The sequence below is a fragment of the Ursus maritimus genome, unplaced genomic scaffold (assembly GCF_017311325.1).
Source record: "Ursus maritimus isolate PB19 unplaced genomic scaffold, ASM1731132v1 scaffold_23, whole genome shotgun sequence".
NCBI lineage: Eukaryota > Metazoa > Chordata > Mammalia > Carnivora > Ursidae > Ursus > Ursus maritimus.
The window spans coordinates 6,082,444-6,101,777 of NW_024424786.1; the positions used below are offsets into that span (position 1 = coordinate 6,082,444).

Sequence of the window (19,334 nt, forward strand, 5' to 3'; positions counted from 1 at the left end):
ATCTTTTTGAATTAGTGTTTTCATATTCTTTGGGTAAATACCCAGCAGGGGGATTACAGGATCATATGGTAATTCTATTTTTAATTTTTTTGAGGAACCACCATACTGTTTTCCACAGTGCCTGCACCAGCTTGCATTCCCACCAACAGTGCGTGAGGGTGCCTTTTTCTACACATCCTCGCCAACACTTGTTATTTCTTGTGCTTTTTGTTTTAGCCATTCTGACAGATGTGAGGTAATATCTCATTGTTTGGATTTGCATTTCCCTGATGATCAGTGATATTAAGCATCTTTTCATGTGTCTGTTGGCCATTTCTGTGTCGTCTTTGGAAAAATATCTGTTGAGGTCCTCTGCCCATTTATTAATTGGATTATTATCGTTATTATGTTGGTGTTGAGTTGTGTAAGTTTTTATATGTTTTGGATATTAACTCCTTATTGGATATGTCATTTGCAAATATCTTCTCCCAATCAGTAGATTGTCCTTTTATTTTGTTGATGGTTTCCTTCCCTCTGTGAGAGCTTTTTATGTTGGTATAGTCCCAATAGTTTACTTTGCTTTTGTTTCCTTTGCCAAAGGAGACATATGTAGAAAGATGTTTCTATAACTGATGTCAAAGAGATTACCGCTTTTGTTTTCTCCTAGAAGTTTTATGGTTTCAGGTCTCACATGTAGGTCTTCAATCCAAAGGTTCCCCTTTCTCTGCATCCTCACCCACACCTGCTGTTTCTTGTGTTGTTAATTTTAGCCATCCTGACAATGAGATGGTATTGATTTGTGTTTCCCTGATGCTGAATGATGTTGAGCATCTTTTCATGTGTCTGTTGGCCACCTGGATGTCCTTTTTGGAAAAGTGTCTATTCATGTCTTCTGCCCATTTCTTAACTGGGTTATTTGTTTCTGGGGTGTTGAGTTTGATAAGTTCTTTGTAGATCTTGGATACTAAACCTTTATCAGATATGTTGTTTGCAAATATCTTCTCCCATTTCATAGGATGCCTTTTAGTTTTGTTGATTGTTTCCTTTGATGTGCTTTCCCCCCTTTTTTTTCCTTTGCTTTTTATCTTGATGAAGTCCTAGTAGTTCATTTTTGCTTTTGTTTCCCTTGCCTGTGGTGATGTGTCTTGTAAGAAGTTACTATGGCTGAGGTCAAAGAGATTTCTGCCTGTGTTCTCCTCTAGGATTTTGATGTTTCCTGTCTCACACTTAGGTCTTTTATTCTTTTTGAATTTATTTTTGTGTATAGTCTAAGAAAGGGTCCAGTTTGATTCTTCTGCATGCTGCTGCCCAGTTTTCCCAACACCGTTTGTTAAAGAGACTGTCTTTTTTCCATTGGGTAGTCTTTCCTACTTTGTTGAAAATTAGTTGACCATATAGTTGTGGGTCCATTTCTGGGTTCTCTATTCCATTGATCTATGTGTCTGTTTTTGTGCCAGTACCATACTCTCTTGATGACAACAGTTTTGTAATACAGCTTGACATCTGAAATCTTGATGCTTCCAGTTTTGTTTTTCTTTTTCAGAATTGCGTTGGCTATTCGGGATCTTTTGTGGTTCCATGCACATTTTAAGATTGTTTGTTCTAGCTCCGTGAAAAATGTTAGTGGTCTTTTGATGAGGATTGAATGAAATGTGTCGGTTGCTTTGAGTAGTATCAAATTGCAGCTGTGTATTTGGTAGGCTCTCTTCTGCAGTAGATTGGAAGGCCTACAAGTGTAGGGACCATGTCTTTCTTGTTTTACCTTTGTATCCAACATATCTGGTACATAGAGGATACTTAATAAATAGTTGTTAAATTAATAAATATGTACAATAGATTAAAGAAAATACACTTCGATTTAAAACAAAGAAGAATAAAAGAGGGTTGAAAGAGGGAGAAAAAGGTAGATGAAGGAGGAATAGAGAAACAAGAAAAGAAGAAACAAGCTACTCTCAGTTTTCTGTACTCTTCACCCCTCTTACGCATGACCATTCTTTTTAACCATTTCCAGCATATCTCTCCCTACAATCAAAACAGGAAACTATCTAATATGTGTACGCCAGTGCGCACGTGCACGCACACACACACACACACACACACACACACACACACTCACACACAACCCCCGCACCCAAGTAAGTTTAATTTGGGTAGCTACTGGTATGAATCAATAGTTAAAAAAATCCACCTCTGTGTGTGAATGGGAATTTTGGTTTGTTGGAGACAGGAGAAGAGAGATAAATTTCCTTTTAGGACTTAGAAATTTAGGGAAACTATTTTGTATCTACTGAATGGTATAAAAAGTTTCAGAACTCTGCTTGCTTTGTATTTTTGCTCAAGGCTCTGATGCCTTTGGGCGCAATGCTTTCGGCGCAGTCTTGAGATCACCAGCTGATTTAGAATTTCAGATTATTTGACTTTAGAGCATAAATTATCTGCCTCTCCTGGTTGGATCACTCTACTGTTTCAGCACAGTTCCACCCACGATCTTCTTTGGATCTCTTTTCTTCTTATGGAAGAAGAGGACGGTAAAGGAAAGGAGGCCATTCTTACTGACCAGATATTGGAAGAAAAGTAGGTTAGTTTCCCCATCTTCCCATTGCCTCTCCTTATACGTGTCTCTCCTTATTTTGTATGGATGTTTGCATATCATTGGATTTATAAAAATCTGTAAACATATACCTGACACATTTGACTCTGTCTCGGTATTTAAAGAAATTTTTGTCTCATTACTTTTCTACCTAATGTGCTAATTTTCCACTCCTTTTGTTTTGTTATAACAGTTAATATTCTTGAGCCCTTATAAAGAAGTAAACATTTTAACAGAAAAAAAAAACCCCAAAAAACAAAAAAACAGGCTCTTAAACAGAGAGAACAAACTGGTGGTTACCAGAGGGAAGGTAGGTGGGGATTTGAGTGAAATAGGTAAAGAGGATTGAAAGTACAGTTACCATGATGAGCACTGAGTAATACATAGAATTGTTGAATCACTGTATTGTATTCTTGAAACTAATATAACATGGTATGTTAATTATACTGGATTAAAAAAAATTTTTTTAAAGATATGTTTTAGTTAGTTTTCCTAATTACTTCTGGAATAAATACTAAAAGATTAGAAACTATTATAGGGAGAAAAGTTTTTTTTAAATCCTCCACTAATAAAAAAACAAACAGACAAAAAAGTCAAGAAAGGAGAGGAACTAAATATTAAACAGGCAGATTAAATAGAAAATCTGAAAGAAGATGGTTGATTTAAAACCCAAGATAGGCCATCTCATTGACTCTAAGACTTCACTGATATTAAGACACATCAACACATATCATATAGAAAAAAATACTGGCAAGTAAACTATGACACTATGTCACTTACAACTTCATTTTATGTTTACTGAAAGTGCATTTTTAGATTCACGTAGACACAGATTTTTCTCACATCACTTTGGGCATACATAATGAAATTAATGAAAGTATTCCTAGGACTTTTGGACATTCCTAGTCTGATTCTTTTGAAACACTTTCTTGATTCAGACTTGTCAACATCTGTGTTTTTCTGCACATTGTTCTTTCTGCTAAGGAGACTGAGGGTGATTTTCTTCTGGGAAATTCTTCAAGCCCCTTTGCCTGGAATTTCTTTTAAGCCTCCGACACTCATTTGGCAAGCTTTAATACCAGTGCTTCTTTGAAGGTGACAATGGAAAGTTTTCAGATGTATCTTCTTTCCTTGACCCCTTCGTCAGTGGTTTGTTGACTGCAACACTGAGGATTGCAGTGGTCTAGACATGGCATCAGGAATAATAGGCTGTGTTACTTTTCAGGCATCCTGTTCTTTAAGTATTCAGATACTGGCCTCACAATGTATCAAGAACTAGACTAATACCCTTAGCAGGTTATGGAGGGCTCTTGGACATTCAAACCAGATTTAGCCAGCCTTCCTTTAGCTCAGCCATCACCCCTCTTCTACCCTTTTATGCATACAATGACATTTTTGGGGAAATTATTTTGTAGTTTAAAATTTAAATAAAATTTAAAATTTATGGCAGCAACTTTCGGCCAAAGTCATCTATGCATAGTGTTACAGTGATATGCTACTCTCTAACCTGTTCTTAGGATATCAGTCTTGTTAGCACCTTTAGCATTGGTGTACCATTTTCGGGTATATAAAAGAGCACCAGGATTTTGTCAGCACTTCCTACTGGCTGACTCAGCATTGTTTTTTCCTTAAATTTCATGGAAGTTATGCAGCTTCTGTTCAGTGTTAGTAGCAAGTTTCTGACAAACTGACATTTGCCTTAACCATACACGAATCCATAAACCAGCCTCCTATCCCATACAATTAAAAAAAATTCTTGGAGACCTTGTTAGTTTCTACTATCTTCATTTGCTTTGTTTGACTACTCAAGGGTAAACTTGTTTCATCTCAGTAACAAAGTATAACAGAGTTTTGTCTACTTGTGGTGTCTTCCTGTCTAAAGTCAGGTAAAGCCCTTTGTTGTTCCTTTACAAGAAAGAGTGAAGTTGCTGTTATTCCTTTAGGATCAAGTATTTGCTTCCCTAATATCAGCTGCTTCATTTCTCTGTTTACACAATAACTCTATTTCCATGTCAAATCATAATGTAATCCTTTTTGAAGACATTAAAAACGGCGATTAGACTCAGTTTGTGAAGTAACAACAATGCAAAAACTCAATCCGAAGAAATGGGTGTAAGAATATCTATGGTAACTTTCAGGCACAGACAGTAAAGATTATATTGCTATTGCCACTTGGCGAATCATAATTTTAAAGTTCCATTAAATGAAAAGCACTCTTTGATCTCTGAGATGTTAAACTCAGGAAATTGTGCATTTTGGAATTGTAAATACATTATCAGTAATTTGATTAAATATAAACAGAGAAAATAGTCCAAAGACAGAGATTATTAGGCTAGATTAAAAAGTGTGCGTATCTCCACACACTAATCAAAAGAAAATGTGATATAATGAGCACTGGGTATTCTATAAGATTGATGAATCACTGAATTCTACCTCTGAAACTAATACATTATAGGTTAATTCATTGAATTTAAATAAAAAAAAACAAAAAACAAAAAATTGTTGACCTGAAAAAAAATAGCTTAATTTGAAATTGAAAAAACAAAGAAAGAAAAGAAAACAAATTTAGCTATATTACTGTCGAATAGAGTAGACCTTAAGGCAAAGGGTATAAATTGACTCAAATGTATAAAAGATTAAATCTACCAAAAAGCTAGAAAATCTTAAATTTGTGTGCATTTAATAACATAGCCTCAACATATTTAAATAAAATTGACTGAATTATAAGGAAAACAGATAAATCCAAAATCATATGGCAAGATTTTTACTTACTTTCTAGTAATCATAGTTTAAGCAGACAAAAATCGTTAAAAATATAAATATTGGAGGGGTGCCTGGGTGGCTCAGTTGGTTAAGTGTCTGACTCTTGATCTCAGCTCAGGTCTTGATCTAGGGGTCATGAGTTAAGCCCCGCATTGGGCTCCTACCCACTTAAAAAAAAAGAAAAGAATATAAAAATTGGATAATTAGGAAAAGCGAATGGCTAGTTTATACTTCCATACTTTTATTGGTTAATGATGGTTTATAAACTATATTTGTTCTTTTTTTCTGTTCACATTTTTTATAGGCTCTGATTTTTTGCTGTTTTTCCTTACTGTTTAAAAATTGAAATTTGATTCATATATCATAAAATTCACACTTTTAAGTGTACAATTTCTCATATATTGACAAAGTTGTACAATCATCACTATTGTCTAATTTTAGAACATTTTTATTACCCCAAATAGGAAACCCATGCCCATTACCAGTCATTTCTCACTCCCGCCTCTGCCCACCAGTAGTCCTAAGCAACCATTAATCTACTTTCTTTCTCTATGGATTCGCTTTTTTCTGGACATTAGATAGAAATAGAATCATCTACTATGTGTCTTTTTGCATTTGGTTGTATTTGTTTTTAACCAGTTCTGTTATATTTAATTTGAAAACAAACAAGTTTCTCCTTGAACTCTCAATCTTTTGTCCTCTAAAGTTATCAAAAATTGAAACTGCTTTTGGATTTGAAATGGCAGTCCACAATTCATTATCTCCTTCCTACAAAAGTAAAAATAAATCCAGCTTGAATGAAATGCAAGTCTGGAAATCTCTGAACCTGAAATCAAGAAGGAACTTTCTCCTCCAGTAGCAAGCGTGTTAAGTTTTGATCAGAGGGCAACTGGGAGTGAAGATGTGAAATCTTTCTGGCTTTGCCTCATTTTATTGTATGTAGATAGCAAGTTTCTTTGGTGGTTAATTTTTGTATCTTTGTATCCTGGCACCCAGATCTTCTACTTCCTCTACTGATATAATTTTAAACTGGCTGAATAAGCAATAAATCATATAACAATCATTTCATACAATTGGTGTGAGCTCAAGCAATTTTATTAGCATTTCTTATTTTTAAGATTTTTTTTTTTTTGAGAGAGAGAGAGAGCACGAGGCTGTGGGGCTGGGGGTGGAAGGGGCAGAGGGAGAGGGACAAGCAGACTCCCTGCCGAGCAGGGGCCTGACTCAGGGCTCCATCCCAGGGCCCCGAGATCATGACCTGAGCCCAAGGCAGACACTTGACTGAGCCACCCAGGTGCCCCATTATTTCCGATGATATAACAGGAAAAGATCTTTAACAAAAAGAAAAAACTGGTAATAGAATTTAAGAGCTTAGAGAGTACTGAGGTTTAGTTAAATTCCCCTTTAAAAAATCCATTATTTTTAAAAATAAGAAGTGGGGAAAGTTAATTGACTGCCCTCTGATCTCATAGCAAGTGAGTGGTGCAGCTGGAATTAGAATATAGACCTAAATTTAGTTTTGCCTTACTCTTCTTAGATGTAACACCCATTTCTCTGTTCCTTGAGGATCTAAATTTACTCTTCAGATAAGCATTCTTTGTCTCTCTTTGCAGAGGAGGTTCGTGAATAACAAAGCAAAGGGAGGCAGTATGTTTTCAAATGTTAGCATGCGTCAGAATTACCTGTAGGGCTTGTTAAAACAGATTATGCCTCGGGGCGCCTGGGTGGCGCAGCGGTTAGCGTCTGCCTTCGGCTCGGGGCGTGATCCCGGCGTTACGGGATCGAGTCCCACATCGGGCTCCTCCGCTGTGAGCCTGCTTCTCCCTCTCCCACTCCCCCTGCTTGTGTTCCCTCTCTCGCTGGCTGTCTCTCTCTGTCGAATAAATAAATAAAATCTTTAAAAAAAAAAAAAAAACAGATTATGCCCCTCCCTCCCCGGTTCTCCAATTTAGAAGTCTGGAGAAAGCCTTGATAATTTGCATTTCTGACAAACTCCCAGGTGATGCTGCTGCTGCTGCCCCAGGGATCACACTTTGAGAACCGCTGCTTGAAAACAATTGTAGGCTTTGGAGTCAGTCATTCCCAGACCCAAACAATGGCAAAATGACTTACTCCTGACTGACCTGGATCAGGTTTTTTTTTTAACTGATATGTCTCAGTTTCCTGTACTTCAAAATGGGGATAATAATATTTATTTCACAGAATCATCGTAAGAATTAATTTCTTAATATAAAAAATATTTAGCATACTGTTGGTACATAGTAAACACTCAATTGATGGTTTCTATAGTTATTTATAAGTCTGGGTCCCAGTTAAAAGTTAATGAACCATAAATTCAGTTAAAGTTTTAGAGTAGATACCCAGAGATTTCTTGTTACTTAGTCATTTTGAGATGCTGAGATGTGTGTGCACGCACACACACACACACACACACACACATTCATATGTACAAACATGATCCTCGCTTGACTTGCCTTCTCATTTATGGGAAACCTAGCAGAACAACAGGAGAAGAAGAGACAAATTGCAGAAGGGATTCCACTTCCAAGATTCGATTTAACTGTAATTTATTAATCTCAGGCTTCTATTGTATATTGAAGTAAAGGTGGACACTATTTTTGAAAAAGAGCATATTTCAAAATATGGGACAGCTGCCAATTGCTGAGACAGAACTTCTTATTAATTGCCCTGTGTGTATGTGTGATACGTGGTAGAAGGAGAGAATAAGACATTGGAGGTACCGTGGGTGGAGGGGAGGAGTCTATGTGAAAGATGCTTCCAAACTCTGGGTTGCCCAAATCTAGGGCTAGTCACAGTTCCTGAGGAGGTCTGCAAAATGCAGTTACAGAGGTGTATCACTGGCTTTCTGCGGGCACATTTATAGAAAGACCATTCAAATAATGTTAGCACTTCTTCATTTTCCAACTATATGTGTACCATGTTAGGGGCCATGGAGACTCAATTAAACTTTAGAAATTGTGTAGAAGACATCAAAGTTGACTTGAGCTGTTAAGTCATAATTTGGACTTTGGGGCCATGATTACCCTTTTTAATGGTCATTTGGTCAGCCTATTTGCAGGGACCCACAGGACTCGAAAAGGTAACAAAAGTTTCCATTCAGGGTTTTTAAAAAACAACTAGCTCAATGATACTTAATTTTCTTTAAAAAGGTAAAGATAAAGCTAATAAATACATGCAAAGATGCCTCACATTATTAGCCAATGAAATGCAAATCAAAATCAAAGTGAGACACCACTTTACATCTAGTAGGTTGGCTGTAATAAAAAGACCATAACACATGGTGGTGAGGATGTGGAGAGATTGGAAGCCGCATATATTGCTGGTGGGGGTGTAAAATGGTGCTATGGAAAAGCTATACAAAAAAATGAAATACTGATTCATGGCACAACATGACTGGACCTTGAAAATACAATGCTAAATGAAAAAGGCCAGATACAAAAGCCACATGTTATATGTTTCCATATATATGAAATGTCCACAATAGACAAATCTATACCGACTGAAAGCGGATTAATGGTTGCTAGGGGTTGTGAGAATGAGGGAATGGGAAGTGACTGTTAATGGGTACAGGGTTCTTTTTGGAGTGATGAAAATGTTCTAAAAAATTAGATAGTGGTGATAATTGCACAACCTTGTGCATATACTATTATCCTCTGGATTGTACAATTTCAAAGAGTAAGTTTTGAGGCATGTAAATTACCTCTCAAAAATGAAAACCAAAAATAAAATATACACCTGTAATGGACATGAAGCATGAATGAGAAACTTTGGTTGTCATAAAAAATAATTGTGAGAAGAGGAGGTGATTCATGGTAGATATACTTTCTGTGGAGAAACAAATCATCCTTCTATTAAAGATTGAGAATGCATAGTAGCCCATCACAAGCTCCGAAAGTCTTGCAATGCTGAAAACTTTAAGCTTCATTGAGCCATCATCTCCCAAACACTTCATCCTGAAAAACATTTACTCACAAGGATCATGTTGAAGAACTAGTGTTCTAGAGGAGAAAGAATCTTGGGGTTGAGCATATGTATGTAGGAATTACCTGGAAAGTTTCTTTTTTTCTTTCTTTCAATTCTTTAAAATTAAATTTTAGTTAATTAACATGTAATGTATTATTGGTTTCAGAGGTTGTGATTCCTCAGTCTTATATAATATCCAGTGCTCATTACACGTGTCCTCCTTAATGTCCAGCACCCAGTTACCCCATCCGTCCACACCCCACCCCTCCAGCAACCCTCAGTGTGTTTATCTGGAAAGTTTTTTAAAACAGATTCTGGACCTCACCCCAGAGATTCTGATTCCAGAGGTCTTGGGAGCAGCCTGAGAATCAAGCTCCCAGGTGATTCGATCCTTCAGGTTTGAGAACTAAACTTTGAGTAGCATCTTTACCGAATAGACATATCCTGTACCTTAAACGGGTGAATTTTATGGCATGTGAGTTATATCTCAATAGAGATGCTAAAAAATTTGGTGTATTAGAAATAGCACTAAAACGTGAGTTCTAGTGATTTTGTAATGCAAGACTATGGTCTGTGAGTGAATTGTTTTCATCCAAGTTTTCTTTATCTGTAAACGAATCACTGCCCTGTTTAGGGCAACTGTCTAGGGTTGTGGTGAAAATGAGGCAGTATACTCTTCTCCAAATTGTGTTCTATGGCTAAAAATGTGACTTAAAAAATCTATGGTCAGCTAAGTTTGGGAGATTCTGAGTTAAATAATGCATATTCCACACAGCTGGTCAGACCAATATTCTTGACTTGCACCCTAACATGAGTCTGTATGTATAAAATCAATTAAATATGAGATTTTTATTCATTCTAGTCCTCCAGAGCTACTAAAGATCCATATGGCGTGGAAACTGTTTGAATAAACATAATCTGAATAATATTGTGGGAACAGCCATACTTGCTTCTCTCTTGTTTCAAGCTTGATATTTTATTGAACTATTTATCTGAAAAATTATTGAGCAAAAAGAATTTTAGCAAATGACTACTGTGATGAAATAATATTTGTAAGGCTAAGAGAATATTTTACCTAGTTGTCTCTTTAAATCAACTTATATTTATAGAGCAACTTATTTTCAAAATTAGGTTGAAGCTAAATTAAATATATCTAGAAACAATTTTGGTTCCCTAGTATTTTAATTGAAAAAAAAAAGTTTTTCCTTACTTCTCCTTTTCTTAAATTTGGTCTATTAATTTTTTAAGATTTTTGAGACCCTTATTATCATTTTTATTTGAAGCTTTTATAATTAACTAAATGTTTTCTTATACTATAAGCTGTTTAAACTTTAAAGTTTTGTTTCCTGGGGCTCCTGGGTGGCCCAGTTGGTTGGGCGTCTACCTTTGATCCAAGTCATGATCCCGGGGTCCTGGGATCGAGCCCCACATCAGGCTCCCTGCTTGGTGGGGAGTCTGCTTTTCCCTCTCCCTCTGCTGCTTCCTCTGCTTGTGGTCTCTCTCTGTCAAATAAATAAATAAAATCTTAGAAAATAAATAAATGAAATTTTGTTTCCTTTTCTTTTTAATTTTAGTTGAAAAGCATTTCTCTCCTGACTTTCTTTAGTGATCTGTATTAAGCATTATTTTGATAAGCTATAATCTATTTTTAACCTCTTTCTAGAACTATTTTGCATTAAATTTCTTGAAGTTGGTTATATTATTAACATGGCATTGGGAACACATGTAATTATAGTTTGAAGACATCTTTTCAGGACCTTACTATAATTATACCTTTATTTCAGATGAGGTGGAGGACCATCTTACTACAATATTGCTTTCTCTTGGTTTCCTGTCTACTTACTGCTCTTGAAGCTGTGCCTATAGACATAGACAAGACAAAAGTAAAAAATCCTCAACCTGTGGACAGCGCAAAGATAGAACCACCAGTAAGTAAAATGATAAAGATAACCTTGTGGGAAGAATTTTAACCAAATGTTGCTAATATTTATTACTTTAAAAATTGTACATTTAGGAACTGTTTCTGAAAGAGCAGTAAAAGAATGTTGGATAAGCATATGTTTAATATTAGACAATTTATTTAATGTAGTTCGCATATTAAATAATGCACAGGAGAATTAATCATAATGTATTTCCAATGGAGAGCTCACTAGCCAAGAAAACGTGGTATTACATTCAAAGGAGATACAGCGATGAGGAGAGACAGGTGACAGTGGAGTAAAATCAACCCACTAGTATTATTGGTTAAATTCTAATTGTCTAAGCCATACAGAAAACGTACCTTTATGTAACAATAAAACATTGCATTGGTTCTGATACAAAATTCTTCATTTGAGAAATACAGCTTTTTAACTTTGTCCCAGCTATCAGAGTAGATACGTCTCAATGACATTTTGCTAGTCTTTTTTTTTTTTTTTTAGGATTGAGATCTTTAGATGCAGGGAAGGAAAAACTTTCAGAAACATTATTGTTTGTTTCTTAATTTGAAGGATACTGGACTTTATTATGACGAATATCTTAAGCAAGTGATTGATGTGCTGGAAACAGATAATCATTTCAGAGAAAAGCTCCAGAAAGCAGACATAGAGGAAATAAAGGTAAATGTAATAAATAATTATTTAACAGACATTAGAACATCCCAGACACTGAGTTAAGTACTGGGAATACAAAGATGAGACTCTTTCCAGACTCTTGTTTATTCTGAATAAATAATATTTAGAAAAAGTTTATTAAAATGAATATATGATGGGGGTATAATATATTTTGGAGATGCAGAGCATGGACACATAATTCAGCAGTGGGGAAAGGTGGGAAGTCATTTTTCCTGATAGAGGTAATAGCATCATGCCAATAATTTCCCTCAATTATTTTGAGAGTAATCTACGTTTCCTTTGAGGAATTAATTCGATCTACGGAACTGATTTCCTGGAGTGAATAACATTTAATGTAGAACTTTCAGTGTCTCTTATCTACTTAAGTTAGGATTAAGAACATTATTTGTGGAGGATGCCTGGGTGACTCAGTGGGTTAAATGTCCAACTTTTGGTTTTGGCTCAGGTTATGATCTCAGGGTCATGAGATTGAGCCACGCGTTGGGCTCCACAGTCAGTGTGGAGTCTGCCTGAGATTCTCTCTCTCCCTTTCCCTCTGCCCCTCTGCTGCTCTCTCTCTCTCTCTCAGATGAATAAATAAATCTTTTTTAAAAAGAACATTATTATTGTGTACGTAACAGAAAAGGTGGATAATAGGAAGTACGATAGATAATCCTGGTTTGGTATGGGAATACTTTTATAACTGCTTTTCACAGTCAATTCCTATTCCCTATTGGGGCAGGGGGAGACAAAATGTAGTAAGTTAAACAGTTATTCAATGAAAAAGATATAAGAATTAAAATAGAAAATAAAACTTAAGCCAACAGAAACATTATAAATAGCTCAGCAAAGACTCTTAGGAAAAACTGGGAGAAAAATGTTAGAATTTGTCCTTTTCAGCCAAGTATTTTGATCAGTCTTTTTAAGATTTTATTTATTTATTTTGACAGAGAGAGAGAGAGGAAGAGAGCACAAGCAGGGGGAGCGGCAGGCAGAAGGAGAGGGAGAAGCAGACTCCCTGCTGAGCAGGAAGCCCGATGCGGGGCTCGATCCCAGGACCCTGAGATCATGACCTGAGCCAAAGGCAGACGCTTAATGGACTGAGCCACCCAGGCACCCCTCAGCCAAGTATTTTGAAAGGGGAATCCTACTACATTTCTTCACTTTCCAAATATTGCTGACTGGAAAGATTACGGCGTTGCCCATATGACTCCACTGAATATACTTTGATGAAGGATGTCAGTGACTTCTTAATTGCCAAATCCAGGGAATACTTTTTATTCCTCTTCTTACTGGACTCCTTTCTATTATCTCTGTGGTTCTCAGATTTTAGGGCTTGTTGAAACACGGATTCCTGGGCCCCACCTATAGACTTCGTGATTCAGTTAGGCTAGATCTTGCATTTCTAAAGTTCCCAGGTGGTGCTAATGCTTCTACTTGGGGACCACACTTTGAGAACCATTTTTCTCTGTAATAATGATGTCCACTCTGTCCTTGAGTATATTGCTCTTTTTGCTCTGTAACAGTGTATTGTCCTAGTTCTCCTTCTTACCTCTGAACATTCTTTCTTGGTCTCCCTTGTAGGGGGTTTCTTTTCTTTACCTTCCTCAGTGGGCCCCGTTGACTTAGTCCTAAAAGGTTTGTCTGCCTGATTGCTAGTTAGACTTTGTGCAGTTTGTGATTGCAAATGCATTTATAAACAAGAGAAAGTAAGGTACTAGCTATTTTGTTTCTTAAATTTTGGAACATGTATCTAAGTACTCATCTATGAGAAAAGTAATCAAAGGAGACAACCTTAAAAAGATGAATTTTGAAAAGTTATTTATATATGTAATTACTAAAGCTTAAGGTGGCCAAGATATTTTTTAAACTTACTTTATTTATTTTTTTTAAAGATTTTATTTATTTATTTGACAGAGATAGAGACAGCCAGCGAGAGAGGGAACACAAGCAGGGGGAGTGGGAGAGGAAGAGCAGGCTCCCAGCAGAGGAGCCTGATGTGGGCTCGATCCCATAATGCCGGGATCACGCCCTGAGCCGAAGGCAGGCGCTTAACCGCTGTGCCACCCAGGCGCCCCTAAACTTACTTTATTGAAATGTAATTCACATACCTTAAAACTTGCCCCTTTAAAGATTTTATTTATTTATTTGACAGAGAGAGACAGTGAGACAGGGAACACAAGCAAGGGGAGTGTGAGAGGGAGAAGCAGGCTTCCTGCCGAGCAGGGAGCCCGATGTGGGGCTTGATCCCAGGACCCGGGGATCATGACCTGAGCCTAAGGCAGACACTTAATGGCTGAGCCACCCAGACGCCCCAATACTTGCCTCCTTAAAGCATGTAATTCAGTAGTATATCTACCCATGACCATCACTATCTACTTTTAAACAGTTTCATTTCCCCCCAAAAGAAACCCTGTACCCATTAAGCCATCACTCTCCTTTTTCCCCCTCTTAGCCCTTGGCAACCATTGATCTACTTTCTATCTCTGATTTGCCTATTTTGGACATTCCACATAAATGGAGTCATGCAATATGTAGCCTTTTGTGTCTGGTTTCTTTAAGCATAATGTTTTCAAGGTTCATTGTATTGTAGCTTATATTGGTACATTCATTTCTTTTTATGTCTGAACAATATCCCACTTTATGGATATTCCATATTTTGGTTATCAGCTCACCAGTTGATAGACATTTGGTTATTTCAACTTTTATGCCAGTATGAATAATGCTGCTATGAACATTCGGGTACAAGTTTTTATGTGAACATGTGTTTCAATTCTTTAGGTATATAGCTAAGAATGGAATTGCTGGGTCATATGCTAATTCTGTGTTTAACTTTTTGAGGAATTGCCAAATTGTTTTTCAAAGTGGCTGCACCATTTAACAATTCAAGTTACATTACAAGTTCCTCCTTTGTGCTTTAATTATGCTTTCAATTATATGGTTTTTTTTTTCTTTCTCCAAGTTTTTATTTAAATTCCAGTAAACGTGCAGTGTACTATTAGTTTCAGGTGTTGAATTTTGTGATACATCACTTACATACAACACCCAGTGCTCATCACAGGAAGTGCCCTCCTTAATACCCATCACCTGTTTAACCCATCCCCCCTGCCTACCCCTTTCCAGTAACCCTCAGTGTGTTTTCTATAGTTAAGAGTCTGGTTTATAGTTTGCCTCTCTTTTCCCCCCCATATTCATCTGTTTTGTTTCTTAAATTCCACATAGGAGTGAAATCATGTGGTATTTTTCTTTCTCTGACTTATTTCGCTTAGCATAATACTCTCTAGCTCCACCCATGTCATTGCAAATGGCAAGATTTCATTCTCTTTTACGGCTAATATTCGATTTTGTGTGTGTATGTGTGTGTGTATATATATATACACACACATCTTCTCTATCCATTGATCACTTGATGGACATTTGGGCTCTTTCCATAATATATGGTTTTTACATATCTTGATTTCAGAGTTATAAACTGAGTATCTTCTGAAAGGACTGCTTTTTGTAATATCAAATTTATCTAAATTAGTCAAAAGTATTTATCACTACTTTATCATAACCCTAATTTTAATATATTGTGTCTGGTCTCAAAATGGAACGTAATAAAGCAAACGAACTTGTTAATTTTGACAGAGTGGGAGGCTAAGCAAAGAACTGGATTTAGTAAGTCACCATGTGAGGACAAAACTTGATGAGCTGAAAAGGCAAGAAGTGGCAAGGTTGAGAATGCTAATTAAAGCTAAATTGGATTCCCTTCAAGGTAAGTGCTAAAGGAAAAGTAGAGAAGTTTCAGTATTTGGTTGTTGAGGTCAGCTTATATTGTCACATACTATGTTCTTCCAGTTAAAATTTAATGTTAGTATTGATTTGGCTTCTCTTAATTTTTAAAATTTAATTTTTTAAAATAGGTAATATATTCACATCATTCAAAAATCAAAACGATTAGCCTTAAATTATTATATCAATGAAAAGTAATGAATTAAGCCACTGATTTAAAGGAGAAAGAATAACATCAAAGGAACCAAAAGAGAGAAAATCTAATTATAACAATTTCCATAGATGAAATAGAAAAATTGTTAGAGAACTAGTTCTAAAAAAACCACACCAGGCCCAGAGAGTGTCAAAAGGAATTTTGTTAAACTACTGAAGAACAGATTGTCGGGGCACCTGGGTGGCTCAGTTGGTTAAGTGTCCAGCTCTTGGTTTCTTTCTTTTTTTTTTTTTTATTAAAAGATTTTATTTATTTATTTGACAGAGATAGAGACACCAGCGAGAGAGGGAACACAAGCAGGGGGAGTGGGAGAGGAAGAAGCAGGCTCATAGCGGAGGAGCCTGATGTGGGGCTCGATCCCATAACGCCGGGATCACGCCCTGAGCCGAAGGCAGGCACTTAACCTCTGTGCCACCCAGGCGCCCCCAGCTCTTGGTTTCTGCTCAGGTCATGATCTCAGGATCGTGAGAGTGAGCCCCAGGTTGGGCTCCACACTCAGTGAGGAGTCTGCTTGAGATTCTCTTCCTTCCCTCTCCGCCTGCCCTCTCTCTTTCTCAAGCAAAAATAAATAAATCTTTTTTTTTAAAGGACAGATTGTCGATGTTATTTAAACTATTCCAGAGGATAGAAAAAGAAGGAAAGCTTTCCTACTCTTAATATGTATTGATGCCAAGACCAAACTTATTGTATGTCAAAAGTATATCATATAATAGCAAGTGGATTTATTTTAGGAATGCAAGATTGACTTAATATTAGGAAATGTAATACTATAAATCATCATATAAATAGAATTAAAGAGAAAAAATTTTTGGTGTGACAAAAGAAATCAAGAAGTCAAAGGAAAAAGGATAAGTTAGAATAAATCTTTGAAACTTCTGTCTTTTAAAATTAAGATTTGGGATGCCTGGGTGTGGCACAGTTGGTTAAGTGTCCAGCTCTTGGTTTTGACCCAAGTTGTGATCTCGGGGTTGTAAGATAGAGCCCTGTCTCATATGGGGCTCCAAGCTCAGTGCAGAGTCTGCTTAAGATTGTTTCTCCCTCTCCTTTGCCTCTCCCCACTCCCCCACTCATGCACACGCTCTCTCTCTAACATAAATAAATAAATAGATAAAATTAAGATTTGATTTTTTTTAGAGCAGTATGAGGTATACAGCAAAAGTGAAGGGAAGGTGCAGAGATTTCCCATATACCCCAGCCCCCCAAACATGCATAACCTCCTTCATTACTGGCATCACCCACCAGAGTGGTAAATTTGTTACAATTGATGAACCTACGTTGACACATCATATTCTCCCAAAGTCCATAGTTTACACTAGAGTTCACTTTTGGTGTTTTACATTCTATGGGTTTGGACAAATCTATAATGATATGTATCTACCATTATCGTATCACACAGTGTAGTTTCACTGCCCTAAAAATCCTCTGTACTCTGCCTATTCGTGCTCCTATATTCTTTTAATTTTAGACTATGAGAAGATTAAATAGCTATGAAGTAGGATTTTTAAAATGTGAAGAAATCCGCAGATAAGGAAGTAATCTCATATATAGCCATCTCTTTATCTACAGAAAAGGAGCAATTGACAAAATTCAACACCCCTTCTTAATTTTAAAAAAGTAATGAAATAGTAATCAATAGATACTTCTGTAACATGGTCAGGTACGTCTAACTCAGCCACATCATACTTAGTGGGGAAATACAAGTATGTGTTCTAACTAAAATCAGGCACAAGACAGTGATGTCCACACTCACCACTACTAATTAGCATGGCATTGGAGGTACGAGCCAAAACAATTACATAAATGAAAAAAAATTGGAGGTAAAGTAATTGAAAAGGAGTTGATAAAACCATTTCTGTATGCAGGTGATACGATTATTACTTGGAAAAATCAAAATAATTGAGTAAAAAATAGCATAACAAGAAAATTCAGCAAAGTAAACTTTATATGCAGAAATCAGTATTTTTCATATGCAACAGCCAGTTACAAGATATAATGAAAGAAAAGACTCCATTAACAAATACCAACAAAGATAAAATACCCAGAATAAACCTATTAAGAAATTGGACTTATAGACTAAAAGTTTTAAAATACTCCTGAAGGATGCAAAAGTAGACTTGAAAAAAATGAGAAGACATAACATCTTTTTGATACAAAGACTCAACATTATAAACATGTCAACTTTCCTTAGGTTAATTTATAAATTTGACATGATCAAAATAAAAATATGTACTTTTTTTTCCTGCTACTAGGCAAGTTAATTTTAAAGTTCCTATGACAAAGGAAATAAACAAAAAAAGCTATATACTTTGGAAAAAGAACAATGAAGGACTAGATAGATATGTTAGCTATTAAAATATATCACCAAGCCTCAGTCATTAGAACTGTTATGTTTTTGGCATATAAGTAGAAAGACCAGTGGAACTGAATAGAAATACCAGAAGTAAAAGTAAATACATTTAGAATTTAGTTTGAATTAAAGGTGGTATCCTTATTAGTGGGATCAAGATAGATTTTTGAAAAGAATAATGTTGATACAATTGGGTAGCCAGTTGGAAAAAGGTACAGTTAGATCTCTACCTCATTTACATTAGAATAACTACAAATGAATCAAAGATATCAGTGTAGAAAATAATACCATAAAAGCACTAGATGACAACATAGGTGAATTTCTTTATTATCTTGAAATTGCCTTTCTAATTATGAAGCAAAATCAAGAGGCTAGATTTGACGAGTGGGAGACCCTTCCAGCTGACTTTGTGACATGTCCCCATAGGCTGCTTATCTGGGTGGTTCATTGGCATTAATAAACATCTGAACATTTACTCCTGGTAAATAGTAGTCCTTAAACTTTTCATAAGAACCACCTGGGTTAAAAATGCAGTTTACTGGATCTTACCTCTAGAGATTTTGATTCTGGGGGTGAGTAATATGCATTTTAAACATGTGCCTGTCATCAGTGGGTCATATTGGAGAAAAGCTTGTGTAGAGCATTAAACTCCCTGCTGCTGAATAGACACAGAAAACAAGTACCAAATACTCCTCATCCTGAGATTAAGGATATCAATGAGAGGTAAACTGAGTCATACCCTACCACTTCAGGTGGTCAGGCATAGAAGGAGCTTCCATCCTTAAAGCTGGGCTGAAGGTATTTTGAGGTTACTTTCCTCTTAGACAACCTCCATCCCTTCAATCTTGGCAATATTTTCTCTATTCCAAATAGGGGCTGAATTTCATAATCTAAAGAAAACTGTCTGATGCTTAGAAAACTTATGAATGTTTTCTCATTGATTCAGAATTAATGAATTGAAATTTCTGATAATTTGAAGAAAGACTTAAAGGGTCCTTTTTTTTTTTTTTTGGTGTAATTTTAAAGTAAGTAATACGTTCACATGGCTGAAAACCAGAAACTATAGAAGGCATATAGCAAAAGTGCTCTGAT

At 36.2% G+C, this 19,334-nt stretch overlaps 1 protein-coding gene across 8 annotated transcripts in view; it reads left to right on the forward strand.

Annotated features, from left to right (window-relative positions):
- Positions 1-19,334, forward strand: part of NUCB2 (nucleobindin 2) — a 44,518-nt gene that overhangs the window by 12,033 nt on the left and 13,151 nt on the right. For 7 of the 8 annotated variants that reach the window (XM_008708913.2, XM_008708915.2, XM_008708918.2 and 4 more), the window contains 3 exons: positions 11,101-11,244; positions 11,806-11,913; positions 15,538-15,664. In XM_008708913.2, the coding sequence (XP_008707135.1) occupies positions 11,101-11,244; positions 11,806-11,913; positions 15,538-15,664 (379 nt within the window). Of the gene's footprint in view, positions 1-2,449; positions 2,558-11,100; positions 11,245-11,805; positions 11,914-15,537; positions 15,665-19,334 lie in introns of those variants that run through there. The other variant, XM_008708919.2, reaches the window with a different exon arrangement.